This window comes from Panulirus ornatus, chromosome 7 (genome assembly GCF_036320965.1).
Source record: "Panulirus ornatus isolate Po-2019 chromosome 7, ASM3632096v1, whole genome shotgun sequence".
NCBI lineage: Eukaryota > Metazoa > Arthropoda > Malacostraca > Decapoda > Palinuridae > Panulirus > Panulirus ornatus.
This window is the reverse complement of record NC_092230.1, coordinates 50,925,218-50,942,587: the sequence shown is the minus strand read 5'-3', so window position 1 is coordinate 50,942,587 and position 17,370 is coordinate 50,925,218. Positions and strand designations below refer to the sequence as shown.

The window sequence follows — 17,370 nt, the reverse complement described above, 5'->3', positions numbered from 1 at the left end:
TGTGTAGGTATGTATATTTGCGTGTGTGGACGTATGTATATACATGTGTATGGGGGGGGGTTGGGCCATTTCTTTCGTCTGTTTCCTTGCGCTACCTCGCAAACGCGGGAGACAGCGACAAAGTATAATAATAAAATATATATATATATATATATATATATATATATATATATATATATATATATATATATATTTTTTTTTTTTTTTTTTTTTTTTTTTTATACTTTGTCGCTGTCTCCCGCGTTTGCGAGGTAGCGCAAGGAAACAGACGAAAGAAATGGCCCAACCCCCCCCCCCATACACATGTACATACACACGTCCACACACGCAAATATACATACCTACACAGCTTTCCATGGTTTACCCCAGACGCTTCACATGCCTTGCTTCAATCCACTGACAGCATGTCAACCCCTGTATACCACATGACTCCAATTCACTCTATTTCTTGCCCTCCTTTCACCCTCCTGCATGTTCAGGCCCCGATCACACAAAATCTTTTTCACTCCATCTTTCCACCTCCAATTTGGTCTCCCTCTTCTCCTCGTTCCCTCCACCTCCGACACATATATCCTCTTGGTCAATCTCTCCTCACTCATTCTCTCCATGTGCCCAAACCATTTCAAAACACCCTCTTCTGCTCTCTCAACCACGCTCTTTTTATTTCCACACATCTCTCTTACCCTTACGTTACTTACTCGATCAAACCACCTCACACCACACATTGTCCTCAAACATCTCATTTCCAGCACATCCATCCTCCTGCGCACATCTCTATCCATAGCCCACGCCTCGCAACCATACAACATTGTTGGAACCACTATTCCCTCAAACATACCCATTTTTGCTTTCCGAGATAGTGTTCTCGACTTCCACACATTTTTCAAGGCTCCCAAAATTTTCGCCCCCTCCCCCACCCTATGATCCACTTCCGCTTCCATGGTTCCATCCGCTGACAGATCCACTCCCAGATATCTAAAACACTTCACTTCCTCCAGTTTTTCTCCATTCAAACTCACCTCCCAATTGACTTGACCCTCACCCCTACTGTACCTAATAACCTTGCTCTTATTCACATTTACTCTCAACTTTCTTCTTCCACACACTTTACCAAACTCAGTCACCAGCTTCTGCAGTTTCTCACATGAATCAGCCACCAGCGCTGTATCATCAGCGAACAACAACTGACTCACTTCCCAAGCTCTCTCATCCCCAACAGACTTCATACTTGCCCCTCTTTCCAAGACTCTTGCATTTACCTCCCTAACAACCCCATCCATAAACAAATTAAACAACCATGGAGACATCACACACCCCTGCCGCAAACCTACATTCACTGAGAACCAATCACTTTCCTCTCTTCCTACATATATATATATATATATATATATATATATATATATATATATATATATATATATATATATAAATATATATATATATATATATATATATATATATATATATATATATATATATATATATATATATATATATATATATACATATATATATATATATATATATATATATATATATATATATATATAAATATATATATATATATATATATATATATATATATATATATATATATATATATATATATATATATATATATTTTATCTCAGAAAGCAAAAATGGGTATGTTTGAAGGAATAGTGGTTCCAACAATGTTCCATGGTTGCGAGGTGTGGGCTATGGATAGAGTTGTGCGCAGGAGGATGGATGTGCTGGAAATGAGATGTTTGAGGACAATGTGTGGTGTGAGGTGGTTTGATCGAGTAAGTAACGTAAGGGTAAGAGAGATGTGTGGAAATAAAAAGAGCGTGATTGAGAGAGCAGAAGAGGGTGTTTTGAAATGGTTTGGGCACATGGAGAGAATGAGTGAGGAAAGATTGACCAAGAGGATATATGTGTCGGAGGTGGAGGGAACGAGGAGAAGTGGGAGACCAAATTGGAGGTGGAAAGATGGAGTGAAAAAGATTTTGTGTTATCGGGGCCTGAACATGCAGGAGGGTGAAAGGAGGGCAAGGAATAGAGGGAATTGGATCGATGTGGTATACCGGGGTTGACGTGCTGTCAGTGGATTAAAACAGGGCATGTGAAGCGTCTGGGGTAAACCATGGAAAGCTGTGTAGGTATGTATATTTGCGTGTGTGGACGTATGTATATACATGTGTATGGGGGTGGGTTGGGCCATTTCTTTCGTCTGTTTTCTTGTGCTACCTCGCAAATGCGGGAGACAGCGACAAAGCAAAAAAAAAAAATAAAAATATATATATATATATATATATATATATATATATATATATATATATATATATATATATATATATATATATATATATATATATATATATATATATATATATATATATATATATATATATATATATATATGTATATATATATATATATATATATAACATTGTTGGAACCACTATTCCTTCAAACATACCCATCTCTGCTCTCCAAGATAATGTTCTCATCTTCCACATTTTTTAACGCTACCAGAACTTTTGCCCCCTCCCCTACACTGTGACTCACTTCCAGTTCTATGGTTCCATCTGCTGCCAAATCCACTCCCAGATATCTAAAACACTTCACTTCCTCCAGTTTTTCTCCATTCAAACTTACCTCCCAATTGACTTGTTCCTCAACCCTACTGTACCTAATAATCTTGCTCTTATTCACATTTACTCTCAGCTTTCTTCTTTCACACATTTTACCAGACTCAGTCACCAGCTTCTGCAGTTTCTCACATGAATCAGCCACCAGCGCTGTATCATCAGCGAACAACAACTGACTCACTTCCCAAGCCCTCTCATCCACAACAAACTGCATACTTGCCCTCTTTCCAAAACTCTTGCATTCACCTCCCTGACAACCCCATCCATAAACATATCAAACAACCATAGAGACATCACACACCCCTACCGCAAACCGACATTAACTGAGAATCAATGACTTTCCTCTCTGACCCACACATCCTCTACCACTTTTGAAATCCCTGGGGATAGGGGAGAAAGAATACTTCCCACGCATTCCCCGCGTGTTGTACAAGGCAACTAAAGGGGATGGGAACAGGGGGCTGGAAACCCTCCCCTCCCTGTAATTATCTTTCTAAAAGGGGAAACAGAAGAACGAGTCACGCAGGGAGTGCTCATCCTCCTCAAAGGCTAAGATTGGGGTGTCTAAATGTGTGTGGATGTAACCAAGATGAGAAAAAAAGAGAGATAGGTAGTATGTTTGAGGAGAGGAACCTGGATGTTTTGGCTCTGAGTGAAATGAAGCTCAAAGGTAAAGGGGAAGAGTGGTTTGGGAATGTTTTGGGAGTAAAGTCAGGGGTTGGTGAGAGGAGAAGAGCAAAGGAAGGAGTAGCACTACTCCTGAAACAGGAGTGGAGGGAGTATGTGATTGAGTGTAAGAAAGTAAACTCTAGATTGATATAGGTAAAACTAAAAGTGGATGGAGAGAGATGGGAGATTACTGTTGCCTATGCACCTGAGCATGAATAGAAAGATCATGAGAGGCAAGTGTTTTGGGAGGAGCTGAGTGAGTGTGTTTGCAGTTTTAATATATGAGACTGGGTTATAGTGATGGGTGATTTGAATGCAAAGGTGAGTTATGTGGCAGTTGAGGGAATAATTGGTGTACACGGGGTGTTCAGTGTTGTAAACGAAAATGGTGAAGAGCTTGTAGATTTGTGTGCTGAAAAAGGACTGGTGATTGGGAATACCTGGTTTAAAAAGAGAGATATACGTAAGTATACGTATGTAAGTAGGAGAGATGACCAGAGATTGTTACTGGATTATGTGTAAATTGATAGGCATAAGAAAGAGAGACTTCTGGATGTTAATGTGCTGATAGGTGCAACTGGCGGGATGTCTGATCATTTTCTTGCAGAAGCAAAGGTGAAGATTTGTAGAGGTTTTCAGAAAAGAGGAGAGAAAGTTTGGGTGAAGAAAGTAAGTGAGCTTGGGAAGGTGACTTGTGTGAGGAAGTACCAGGAGAGACTAAGTGCAGAATGGAAAAACGTTAGAGCAAAGGACGTAAAGGGAGTGGGGGGGAAATGGGATATATTTGGGGAAGCAGTGATGGCATGCCCAAAGGATGCTTGTGGCATGAGAAGCGTGGGAGGTGGGCAGATTAGAAAGGGTAATGAGTGGTGGGATCAAAAAGTAAGATTATTAGTGAGAGAGAAGAGAGAGATGTTTGGACGATTTTTGCGGGGAAGTAGTGCAAATAACTGGGAGATGTATAAAAGAATGAGGCAGGAGGTCAAGAGAAAGGTGGAAGAGGTGAAAAAGAGGGCAAATGAGAGTTGGGTTGAGAGAGTACCATCAAATTTTAGGGAGAATAAAAAGATGTTTTGGAGGGAGGTAAATAAAGTACATAAGACAAGAGAACAAATGGGAACATCAGTGAAGGGGGATAATGGGGAGATAATAACAAGTAGTGATGATGTGAGAAGATGCAGTGAGTATTTTGAAGGTTTGTTGAACGTGTTAGATGATAGAGTGGTAGATATAGGGTGTTTTGGTCGAGGTGGTGTGTAAAGTGAGAGGGTCAAGGAGAAGGGTTTTGTAAATGGAAAAGACGTAGTGAAAGCTTTGCGGAAGATGAAAGCCGGCAAGGTAGCGGGTTTGGATGGTATTACAGTGGAATTTATCAAAAAAGGGGGTGACTATGTTGTTGACTCGTTGGTGAGGCTATTCAATTTATGTATGACTCATGGTGAAGTGCCTGAGGATTGGCGGAATGTATGCATAGTGCCATTGTACAAAGGCAAAGGGGATAAAGGTGAGTGTTCAAATTACAGAGGTGTAAGTCTGTTGAGTATTCCTGGGAAATAATGTGGGATGGTATTGATAAAGAGTGTGAAGGCATGTACAGAGCATCAGATTGGGGAAGAGCAGTGTGGTTTCTGAAGTGGTATAGGACGTGTAGATCAGGTGTTTGCTTTGAAGAATGCATGTGAGAAATACTAAGAAAAACAAACGGATTTGTATGTAGCATTTATGGATCTGAAGAAGATATATGATGGAGTTCATAGAGATGCTATGTAGAAGGTATTAAGAGCATATGGTGTGGGTGGCAAGTTGCTAAAAGCAGTGAAAAATTTTTATCAAGGATATACGGCATGTGTACGAGTAGGAAGAGAGGAATGTGATTGGTTCTCAGTGAATGTTGGTCTGCGGCAGGGGTGCGTGATGTCTCCATGGTTATTAAATTTGTTTATGGATGGGGTTGTTAGGGAGGTAAATTCAAGGGTTTTAGAGAGAGGGGCAAGTATGCAGTCTGTTGTGGATGAGAGGGCTTGGGAAGTGAGTCAGTTGTTGTTCGCTGATGATACAGCACTGGTGGCTGATTCGGGTGAGAAACTGCAGAAGCTGGTGACTGAGTCTGGTAAAATGTGTGAAAGTAGAAAGCTGAGAGTAAATGTGAATAACAACAAGGTTATCAGGTACAGTAGGGTTGAGGGACAAGTCAATTCGGAGGTAAATTTGAGTGGAGAAAAATTGGAGGAAGTGAAGTGCTTTAGATATCTGGATTTGGCAGCAGATGGAACCATGGAAGCGGAAGTGAGTCACAGGGTGGGGGAGGGGTGAAGGTTCTGGGAGCGTTGAAAAATGTTTGGAAGACAAGAACATTATCTTGGAAAGCAAAAATGGGTACGTTTGAGGGAATAGTGGTTCCAACAATGTTATATGGTTTCGAGGCATGGTGTTATAAAGGGTAAGAGAGTTGTGGGGTGATAAAAAGAGTGGTTGAGAGAGCAGAAGAGGGTGTACTGAAGAGAACAAAGGGAAACATCAGTGAAGGGAACAATGGGGAGGTAATAACAAGTAGTGGTGATGTGAGAAGGAGATGGAGTGAGTATTTTGAAGCTTTGTTGAATGTGTTTAATGATAGGATGGCAGATATAGGGTGTTTTGGTCGAGGTGGTGTGTGAAGTGAGAGGGTCAGGGAGAATGGTTTGGTAAACAGAGAAGAGGTAGTGAAAGCTTTGTGGAAGATGAAGGCCAGTAAGGCAGCAGGTTTGGATGGTACTGCTATGGAATTTATTAAAAAAAGAGTGTGACTGTGTTGTTGACTGGTTGGTGAGGATATTCAATGTATGTGTAGCTCATGGTGAAGTGCTTGAGGATTGGTGAAATGCATGCATAGTGCCATTGTACAAAGGCAAAGGGGATAAAGATGAGTGTTCAAAGTACAGAGGTATAAGTCTGTTGAGTATTCCTGGGAAATCATATGGAAGGGTATTGATTGCAAGGGTGAAGGCATGTACAGAGCATCAGATTGGGGAAGAGCAGTGTGGTTTCAGAAGTGGTTGAGGATGTGTGGATCAGGTGTTTGCTTTGAAGAATGTATGTGAGAAATACTTAGAAAAACAAATGGATTTGGAGAAAGCATATAATAGAGTTGATAGAGATGCTCTGTGGAAGGTATTAAGAGTACATGGTGTGGGAGGCAAGTTGCTCTTAGCAGTGAAAAGTTTTTATGAAGGATGTGGGGCATGTGTACAAATAGGAAGAGAGGAAAGTGATTGGTCCCTAGTGAATGTCAGTTTGCGACAGGGGTGCATGATGTCTCCATGGTTGCTGAGGGCAAGTAAGCAGTCTTATTTGGATGAGAGGACTTGGGAAGTGAGTCGGTGGTTGTTTGCTGATGATACAGTGCTGGTGGCTGATTTGGGTGAGAAACTGCAGAAGCTGGTGACTGAGTTTGGTAAAGTGTGCGAAAGAAGAAAGCCGAGAGTAAATTGAATAAGAGCAAGGTTATCAGCTTCGGTAGGGTTGAGGGACAAGTCAGTTGGGAGGTAAGTTTGAATGGAGAAAAACTGGAGGAAGTGAAGTGTTTTAGATATCTGGGAGTGAATTTGGCAGTGGATGGAACCATGGAAGTAAAAAGGAGTCACAGGGTTGGAGACGGGGCGAAGGTTCTGGGAGCGTTAAAGAATGTGTGGAAGGCAAGAATGATATCTCAAAGAGCAAAAATGGGTATGTTTGAAGGAATAGTGGTTCCAACAATGTTATATGGTTGTGAGGCATGGGCTATAGATAGGGTTGTGTGGATAAGGGTGGATGTGTTGGAAATGAAATATCTGAGGACAATAAAAGGTGCAAGGTGGTTTGACCAAGTAAGTAATGAAAGGGTAAGAGAGATGCATGGAAATAAAAAGAGTGTGGTTGAGAGAGCAGTAGAGGGGATACTGAAATGGTTTGGTCACATGGAGAGAATGAGAAGAAAGACTGACAAATAGGATATATGTGTCAGAGGTGGAGGGAATGAGAAGTGGGAAACCAAACTGGAGGTGGAAGGATAACGTGTAAAAGATTTTGAGTAATCGGGGCCTGAACATACAGGAGGGTGAAAGACGTGCAAGGAATAGAGTGAATTGGAACGATGTATTATACCGGGTCAATGCGCTGTCAATGGATTGAACCAAGGTATGTGAAGCGTCTGGGGTAAACCGTGGAAAGTTTTGTGGGGCCTGGATGTGGAAAGGGAGCTGTGGTTTCGGTGCATTATACATGACAGCTAGAGACTGAGTGTAAATGAAAGTGGCCTTTTGTCTTTTCCTACCGCTAACTCACGGGGGAAGTTTGCTATTTCATGTGTGGCGGGGCAGCGATGGGAATGGATAAACGCATGAACGTGGCCTTTTGTCTTTTCCTACCACTAACTCCCGGGGGAAGTTTGCTATTTCATGCGTGGCGGGGTAGCAATGGGAATGGATAAAGGCAGCAAGTATGAATATGTACATGTGTATATATGTACATGTCTGTGTATGTATATGTATGTATACATTGAAATGTATAAGTATGTATATATGCATGTGTGGGCATGTATGAGTATACATGTGTATGTGGGTGGGTTGGGCCATTCTTTCGTCTGCACTCTTGCACTTCCTCACTAATGCAGGAGACAGCGACAAAGTATAATAGATGAATAAATAAAGAAATAAATCTTACTTGGTAACTGATACAATACGCTGTATTCTCTAAATACAGTATTTTTTTTACATATTTCTCTTTATTAGATTAATGATAAATTCATTCACTAAAAATTGGGCATATACCTATGAAAATAATGTAAATATGGGTGATACAGTATGTTTCTAACTCAGGTATGCAAGGAAAGCAACTGTATTTCAGTTAAATACATTCAAAATATTTTTCAGCGAATGATACAATACAATGTATTCTATTCATACGCTAAAGGAATATTTTCCATAGTTCTCTTCAATAGGTTCTTATCAAAAGCATGAGCTATTCATTATCTACACATTCAGAAAAAATGTACAACAAATCCTTACCCAGCCTATCCCAGAGTCCTGAAGAAATGTGAGTATGACAACAGTCAGTCAACTGTCTATGATTTTTTTGGAAATGTCGAATAGTATTTTCATTGCATGGATAATGTTTTGAGTGTTATTTAGAACATTATTTCCTTTAGTTACATTACATTCTGAGTATACTTCTTCCTTTTTTCCCCACAATCCCTAACCCATTATTTACATGGAAATGGATGTCACAATATAGTGCAATTCAACACCACAAAGGAAAACAGAATGCAAAGGAGTACTGGTGAGCAAGGATCTTAAGCTGTGGCAACAATGTACTAATGTACATAATAAGGCTGGCAAAATGTATTAGTGCATAATAAAGCTAATATGATGTTAGGGTTCATTAATAGGAATGTTAGGAATAAAACTCCTAAAGTATTATTGCAACTTTATCTTGCATTGGTGAGACCACATTTGGATTATGCAGTACAGTTTTGGGCTCCATACTATGCAGTTGATATAGATGGTTTTGAGAGAGTACAAAGGTGAATGAAAAAAATGATCCCTGGAATCAGAAACCAACTTATGAAGACATGTTAAAAAGACTGAATGTACACTTACTTAAGAGGAGGGCTAGATGGGATATGATTGAAGATCTTAAATGGGTAAATGGCATTAATAAAGATAACATGAATAGAGTTCTTACAATGGTGCCCCTCGACAAGAAATAATGGATTCAAATTTGAAAAAAATAGATTCCCGTCAGATGTAGGTAAATACTGGTTCGGGAATAAGGTATCATATTTATGGAACACACTGTGAAGTACAGTAGTGGAAGCTAGGTCTTTAGGTAGTTTTATATGAAGTTTGGATGTGTTAATGGGCTCAGGCGATTGGCTGATGGGTGGACAGACTTAAGATCTGCCTAGCATAGGATAACAGGCCTCTTGCAGTGTCCTCACTTCTTAGGTTCTTATGTTCTTAACTTTTTGGAACCTATCTCTTGCTATACTGCAACCCTACTGTATATAGAGGACAATGCACTATAAGTGGGCTGAACCAAAGCATATGGGATTTATGAAGAGTGCAGGAAAATCATGAAAATGTTTATGGGGATTGCCTGTAGATAGCTGGCTCTGGTTTTGGTGGATTATACATGACAACTAGATCATGAATGTGAGCAAATGAGGCCATTCTTCATCTGCTCCTGGGGCTGCCATTTTAAGTGGAAAATGGCAAACAAGTGCAATGAGAAAAATTGCTAATATTCATTAAGCTCGAGAAAATAGCCCCATCAGAACAGCATATGAGGATAGATGGAAATAAATGAGGAATGATGTGTATGAAATTTAAGCTTTTGAAATGAAGATCTGTATAAAGTAATGTAATAACAATAAAGCACATGTCTCTAATTCTATCCATAGGTCAAGCAATAACTCACCTGCTCTTGATTTGTAGCTGTTCTGTCATTCTTCTTTCTATGAATTCCTGCCTTACCCCACCTGTTCTCTGGCTCTTGAGGTCTGCCATCTCCAGGATGTCGTGGCTGTGGCATTTTGCAGTTACAAGCTGACTCATTACCTTTTACCTTGCTTACTGTTCCCTCACCTACATGGGAGATATTAAAGCTAAATAGTACTTCCACTTTCAAACACTATTCCACACACATTATATATGGGTACAAAACAGATGTAGTGTAACAACAAATTTTCATAAAAAGCTGTAAAAATGATATAGTTGTTAGTTGTGAATGAAAAAAATCACATGAAGAAAATCATCACTTGATGTACAGCCACATAGTTTCATTTCAAAGTAGTTAGCACATTGCAAAACTAATTTGGCTGATATGTTACTTGATCTGATTTAACATACCTACTTACTGTACTTCATTGTTAACTCTTTTGGTGCTCAACAAAAATTTAGGCTGGTTCCAGAAAAATTCATTCTTTTTACATCGGAGGCACAGTCACTGACAAAAGTCCACATCAAAGCCAGCTTTCACTAAAATATGTAAGGATTATAAAACAGAAAAAGAAGAGACAAGGGAAGTATTCATGAATTTTGGAGGAGGTGAAGAACCTGTCATTTAAAATGTGCCATGTCATAGTTCTTAGGAAAGACATAAGAAAGTGGAGTTCCAGAGCTTTGAGGTGTAGGGAAAGAAACAGTTTTCAAAATGGCCCACCACTGAGTTGATGATGACCACACAATAATCATGTGATGCAGCAGTTTGCAGAGTACTAAAAGGTCAAGTTAGTGATGGGGCACACAATCAGCCAGCTCTCAGGAGAAAAAAATAGAATAATACCTATAGAAGCAAATGGATTTGTATGTAGCATTTATGGATCTGGAGAAGGCATATGATAGAGTTGATAGAGATGCTCTGTGGAAGGTATTAAGAATATATGGTGTAAGAGGCAAGTTGTTAGAAGCAGTGAAAAGTTTTTATCGAGGATGTAAGGCATGTGTACGTGTAGGAAGAGAGGAAAGTGATTGGCCTCAGTGAATGTAGGTTTGCGGCAGGGGTGTGTGATGTCTCCATGGTTGTTTAATTTGTTTATGGATGGGGTTGTTAGGGAGGTGAATGGAAGAGTTTTGGAAAGAGGGGCAAGTATGAAGTCAGTTGTGGATGAGAGAGCTTGGGAAGTGAGTCAGTTGTTGTTCGCTGATGATACAGCGCTGGTGGCTGATTCATGTGAGAAACTGCAGAAGCTGGCGACTGAGTTTGGTAAAGTGTGTGAAAGAAGAAAGTTAAGAGTAAATGTGAATAAGAGCAAGGTTATTAGGTACAGTAGGGTTGAGGGTCAAGTCAATTGGGAGGTAAGTTTGAATGGAGAAAAACTGGAGGAAGTAAAGTGTTTTAGATATCTGGGAGTGGATCTGGCAGTGGATGGAACCATGGAAGTGGAAGTGAATCATAGGGTGGGGGAGGGGGCGAAAATCCTTGGAACCTTGAAGAATGTTTGGAAGTCGAGAACATTATCTCGGAAAGCAAAAATGGGTATGTTTGAAGGAATAGTGGTTCCAACAATGTTGTATGGTTGCGAGGTGTGGGCTATGGATAGAGTTGTGCGCATGAGGGTGGATGTGCTGGAAATGACGTGTTTGAGGACAATGTGTGGTGTGAGGTGGTTTGATCGAGTAAGTAATGTAAGGGTAAGAGAGATGTGTGGAAATAAAAAGAGCGTGGTTGAGAGAGCAGAAGAGGGTGTTTTGAAATGGTTTGGGCACAAGGAGAGAATGAGTGAGGAAAGATTGACCAAGAGGATATATATGTCGGAGGTGGAGGGAACGAGGAGAAGTGGGAGACCAAATTGGAGGTGGAAAGATGGAGTGAAAAAGATTTTGAGTGATCGGGGCCTGAACATGCAGGAGGGTGAAAGGCGGGCAAGGAATAGAGTAAATTGGATCGATGTGGTTTACCGGGGTTGACGTGCTGTCAGTGGATTGAATCAGGGCATGTGAAGCGTCTGGGGTAAACCATGGAAAGTTGTGTGGGGCCTGGATGTGGAAAGGGAGCTGTGGTTTCGGGCATTATTGCATGACAGCTACAGACTGAGTGTGAACGAATGGGGCCTTTGTTGTCTTTTCCTAGCGCTACCTCGCACACATGAGGGGGGAGGGGGATGGTATTCCATGTGTGGCGAGGTGGCAATGGGAATGAATAAAGGCAGACAGTGTGAATTGTGTGCTTCGGTATATATGTATGTGTCTGTGTGTGTATATATACGTGTACATTGAGATGTATGGGGATGTATATTTGCGTGTGTGGACATATATGTATATAAATGTGTATGGGGGTGGGTTGGGCCATTTCTTTCGTCTGTTTCCTTGCACTACCTCGCAAACACGGGAGACAGCGACAAAGCAAAATAAATAAATAAATAAATAAAAACCTATAGAAGAGGGAAAGTGAATCAACATTGCTGCATAGGCCAAAAGCATCAAATTTTGAAGTCGGCCTTGGGAAAGTTGAAAGTTAGACCACTATTGGCTCAACTCTGTCGAGTAAGGATGCAGAGCTAGAACCACCCTAGATACGAGAGAAGTACTCCATAAAAGGATCGATCAATCCTTTGTATAAACAGAGCTACTGTTCATAAAAAAGAAATTATGACATATAAACAGGGCTCTTGGTTTATTTAATGCAGACTGAGCTATTTCTGCAATGTTGGTTAGTGAGTCTACATGTGAGTTTTGTATATATATATATAAAAAAAAAAAAGGGAGCAGCTCATGTGGAGCAGACCCATCCCCCTCTTTAAGAACCTTTCCAAATAGGTTTCAGTTTCATATAAGAACGTTTCATGATGATGCTCAGAGTATACAAAATGAAGTCTCAAGTTTAGCGTTAGCAGGAAAATATTCATTTATCTTTTTATTATAATTTGTTGCTGTCTCCTGCGTTAGCGAGGAAGCACAAGGAAATAGATGAAACAATGGCCCAACCCACTCACATACACATGTATATACATACACATCCACACACGCACATATACATACCTATACATTTCAACGTACACATTTATATACATACACAGACATATACATATATACACATGCCCTGGTTCAATCCAGTGACAGCACGTCGAACTCGGAATACCACATTGTTCCAATTCACTCTATTCCTTGCATGCCTTTCACCCTCCTATATGTTCAGGCCCTGACTGCTCAAAATCTTTTTCACTCCATCCTTCCATGCCCAATTTAGTCTCCCACTTCTCCTTGTTCCCTCCACCTCTGACACATATATCCTCTTTGTCAATCTTTCCTCACTCATTGTCTCCATGTGACCAAGCCATTTCAATACACCCTTTTCTGCTCTCTCAACAATATTGTTTTTATTACCACACACACACACACACATATAGTGGTGATGTGAGAAGGAGATGGAGTGAGTATTTTGAAGATTTGTTGAATGTATTTGATGACAGAGTGGCAGATATAGGATGTTTTGGTTGCGGTGGTGTGCAAAGTGAGAGGGCTAGGGAGAATGATTTGGTAAACAGAGAAGACGTAGTAAAAGCTTTGTGGATGATGAAAGCCAGCAAGGCAGCAGGTTTGGATGGTATTGCAGTGGAATTTATCAAAAACGGGGGTGACTGTATTGTTGACTGGTTGGTAAGGATATTTAATGCATGTATGACTTATGGTGAGGTGCCTGAGGATTGGTGGAATGCTTGCATAGTGCCATTGTACAAAGGCAAAGGGGATAAAAGTGAGTGCTCAAATTACAGAGGCATAGTTTGTTGAGTATTCCTGGGAGATTATATGGGAGGGTATTGATTGAGAGGGGCGAAGGCATGTACAGAGCATCAGATTGGGGAATAGCAGTGTGGTTTCAGAAGTGGTAGAGGATGTGTGGATCAGGTGTTTGCTTTGAAGAATGTATGTGAGAAATACTTAGAAAAGCAAATGGATTTGTATGTAGCATTTATGGATCTGGAGAAGGCATATGATAGAGATGATAAAGATGCTCTTTGGAAGGTGTTAAGAGTGTATGGTGTGGGAGGCAAAGTGTCAGAAGCAGTGAAAAGTTTTTATCGAGGATGTAAGGCATGTGTACGAGTAGGAAGAGAGGAAAGTGATTGGTTCTCAGTGAATGTAGGTTTGCGGCAGGGGTGCGTGATGTCTCCATAGTTGTTTTCTCCATGGTTGTTTAATTTGTTTATGGATGGGGATGTTAAGGAGGTGAATGGAAGAGTTTTGGAAAGAGGGGCAAGTATGCAGTCTGTTGTGGATGAGAGAGCTTGGGAAGTGAGTCAGTTGTTGTTCACTGATGATACAGCACTGGTGGCTGATTCAAGTGAGAAACTGCAGAAGCTGGTGACTGAGTTTGGCAAAGTGTGTGAAAGAAGGAAGCTGAGAGTAAATGTGAATAAGAGCAAGGTTGTTAGGTACAGTAGGGTTGAGGGACAAGTCAGTTGGGTGGTGTGTTTGAATGGAGAAAAACTGGAGGAAATGAGGAATTTTAGATATCGAGGAGTGGATTTCGCAGCAGATGGAACCATGGAAGCAGAAGTGAATCATAGGGCAGGGAAGGGGGCGAAAGTTCTGGGAGCGTTGAAAAATGTGTGGAAGTCAAGAATGTTATCTTGGAAAGCAAAAATGGGTATGTTTGAAGGAATAGTGGTTCCAACAATGTTATATGGTTGCAAGGCGTGGGCTTGGTCAATCTTTCCTCACTCATTCTCTCCATGTGTACAAACCATTTAAAAACACCCTCTTCTGCTCTCTCAACCACACTCTTTTTATTACCACACATCTCTCTTACCCTTTCATTACTTACTTGATCAAACCACCTCACACCACATATTGTCCTCAAATATCTCATTTCCAGCACATCCACCCTACTTTCCAAAATAAAGTTCTTGACTTCCATACATTTTTCAATGCTCCAAGAACTTTCGCCCCCTCCCCCACCCTATGATTCACTTCCGCTTCCATGGTTCCATCCGCTGCCAAATTCACTCCCAAATATTTAAAACACTTTACTTCCTCCAGTTTTTCTCCATTCAAACTTACTTCCCAATTGACTTGTCCCTCAACCTTACTGTACCTAATAACCTTGCTCTTATTCACATTTACTCTCAGCTTTCTTCTTTCACACACTTTACCAAACTCAGTCACCAGCTTGTGCAGATTCTCGCCCGCATCAGCCACCAGTGCTGTATCATCAGCGAACAACAACTAACTCACTCCCCACACTATCTCATCCACAACAGACTTCATACTTGCCCCTCTTTCCAAAATTCTTCCATTCACCTCCCTAACAACCTCATCCATAAACAAATTAAAGAACCATGGAGACATCACAAACCCCTGCCGCAAGCCAACATTCACTAAGAACCAATCACTTTCTTCTCTTCCTACATGTACACATGCCTTACACCCTCGATAAAAACTTTTCACTGCTTCTAACAACTTGCCTCCCACACCATATATTCTTAATACCTTCCACAGAGCATCTCTATCAACTCTATCATATGCCTTCTCCAGATCCATAAATGCTACATACAAATCCATTTGCTTTTCTAAGAATTTCTCACATACATTCTTCAAAGCAAACACCTGATCCACACTTCCTCTACCACTTCTGAAACCACACTGCTCTTCCCCAGTCTGATCCTCTGTACATGCCTTCACCCCTCTCAATCAATACCATCCCATATAAATTCCCAGGAATACTCAACAAACTTATACCTCTGTAATTTGAGCACTCACTTTTATCCCCTTTGCCTTTGTACAATAGCACTATGCAAGCATTCCGCCAATCCTCAGGCACCTCACCATGAGACATACATAACATTAAATAACCTTACCAACCAGTCAACAATACAGTCACCCCCTTTTTTAATAAAGTCTACTGCAATATCATCCAAACCTGCTGCCTTGCCGGCTTTCATCTTCCTCAAAGCTTTTACTACCTCTTCTCTGTTTACCAAATCATTTTCCCTAACCCTCTCACTTTGCACACCACCTCGACCAAAATACCCTATATCTGCCACTCTATCATCAAACACATTCAACAAACCTTGAAAATACTCACTCCATCTTCTCACATCACCACTACTTGTTATCACCTACCCATTAGCCCCCTTCACTGAAGTTCCCATTTGTTTCCTTGTCTTACGCACTGTATTTACCTCCTTCCAAAACATATTTTTATTCTCCCTAAAATTCAATGATACTCTCTCACCCCAACTCTCATTTGCCCTCTTTTTCACCTCTTGCACCTTTCTCTTGACCTCCTGCTTCTTTCTTTTATACATCTCCCACTCATTTGCATTATTTCCCTGCAAAAATTGTCCAAATGCCTCTTTCTTCTCTTTCACTTATAATCTTACTTCTTCATCCCACCACTCTCTACCCTTTCTAATCAACCCACCTCCCACTCTTCTCATGCCACAAGCATCTTTTGCGCAAGCCATCACTGCTTCCCTAAATACATCCCATTCCTCCCTCATTCCCCTTACCTCCTTAGTTCTCACCTTTTTCCATTCTGTACTCAATCTCTCCTGGTTCTTCCTCACACATGTCTCATTCCCAAGCTCACTTACTCTCACCACTCTTTTCACCCCAACATTCTCTCTTCTCTTCTGAAAACCTCTACAAATCTTCACCTTCATCTCCACAAGATAATGATCAGACATCCCTCCAGTTGCATCTCTCAGCACATTAACATCCAAAAATCTCTCTTTCACACGCCTATCAATTAACATGTAATTCAATAACGCTCTCTGGCCATCTCTTCTACTTACATACGTATACTTATGTATATCTCTCTTTTTTAAACCAGGTATTCCCAATCACCAGTCCTTTTTCAGCACATAAATCTACAAGCTCTTCACCATTTCCATTTCCAACACTGAACACCCCATGTACACCAATTATTCCCTCAACTGCCACATTACTCACCTTTGCATTCAAATCACCCATCACTAAACCTGGTCTCTAGCATCAAAACTACTAACACACTCACTCAGCTGCTCCCAAAACACTTGCCTCTCATGATCTTTTTTCTCATGCCCAGGTGCATATGCACCAATAGTCACCATCTCTCTCTATCAACTTTCAGTTTTACCCATATCAATCTGGACTTTATACATATGTACATATATATTACTATTATTATTATTATATTGCTTTGTTGCTGTCTCCCGCATTTGTGAGGTAGCGCAAGGAAACAGACGAAAGAAATGGGGCAACTCACCCCATACGCATGTATATACACACACGTCCACACACGCAAATATACATACCTATACATCTCAATGTACACATATATATACACACAGAGGCATATACATATATACACATGTACATAATTCATACTGTCTGCCCTTATTTATTCCCATTGCCACCCCGCCACACATGGAATAACATCCCCCTCCCCCCTCATGTGTGCGAGGTAGTGCTAGGAAAAGACAACAAAGGCACCATTCGTTCACACTCAGTCTCTAGCTGTCATGTAATAATGCACCAAAACCACAGCTCCCTTTCCACATCCAGGCCCCACGCAACTTTCCATGGTTTACCCCAGACGCTTCACATGCCTTAATTCAATCCACTGA

At 40.7% G+C, this 17,370-nt stretch overlaps 1 protein-coding gene across 3 annotated transcripts in view; it reads right to left on the bottom strand.

Moving 5' to 3' along the window:
* The window catches only part of LOC139749639 (RUN domain-containing protein 1-like), a 250,604-nt gene that overhangs the window by 98,531 nt on the left and 134,703 nt on the right, over window positions 1-17,370 (bottom strand). For all 3 annotated transcript variants that reach the window (XM_071663796.1, XM_071663799.1, XM_071663798.1), the window contains exon 8: window positions 9,738-9,904. In XM_071663796.1, coding sequence (XP_071519897.1) covers window positions 9,738-9,904 — 167 coding nt within the window. The remainder of the gene's footprint in view (window positions 1-9,737; window positions 9,905-17,370) is intronic.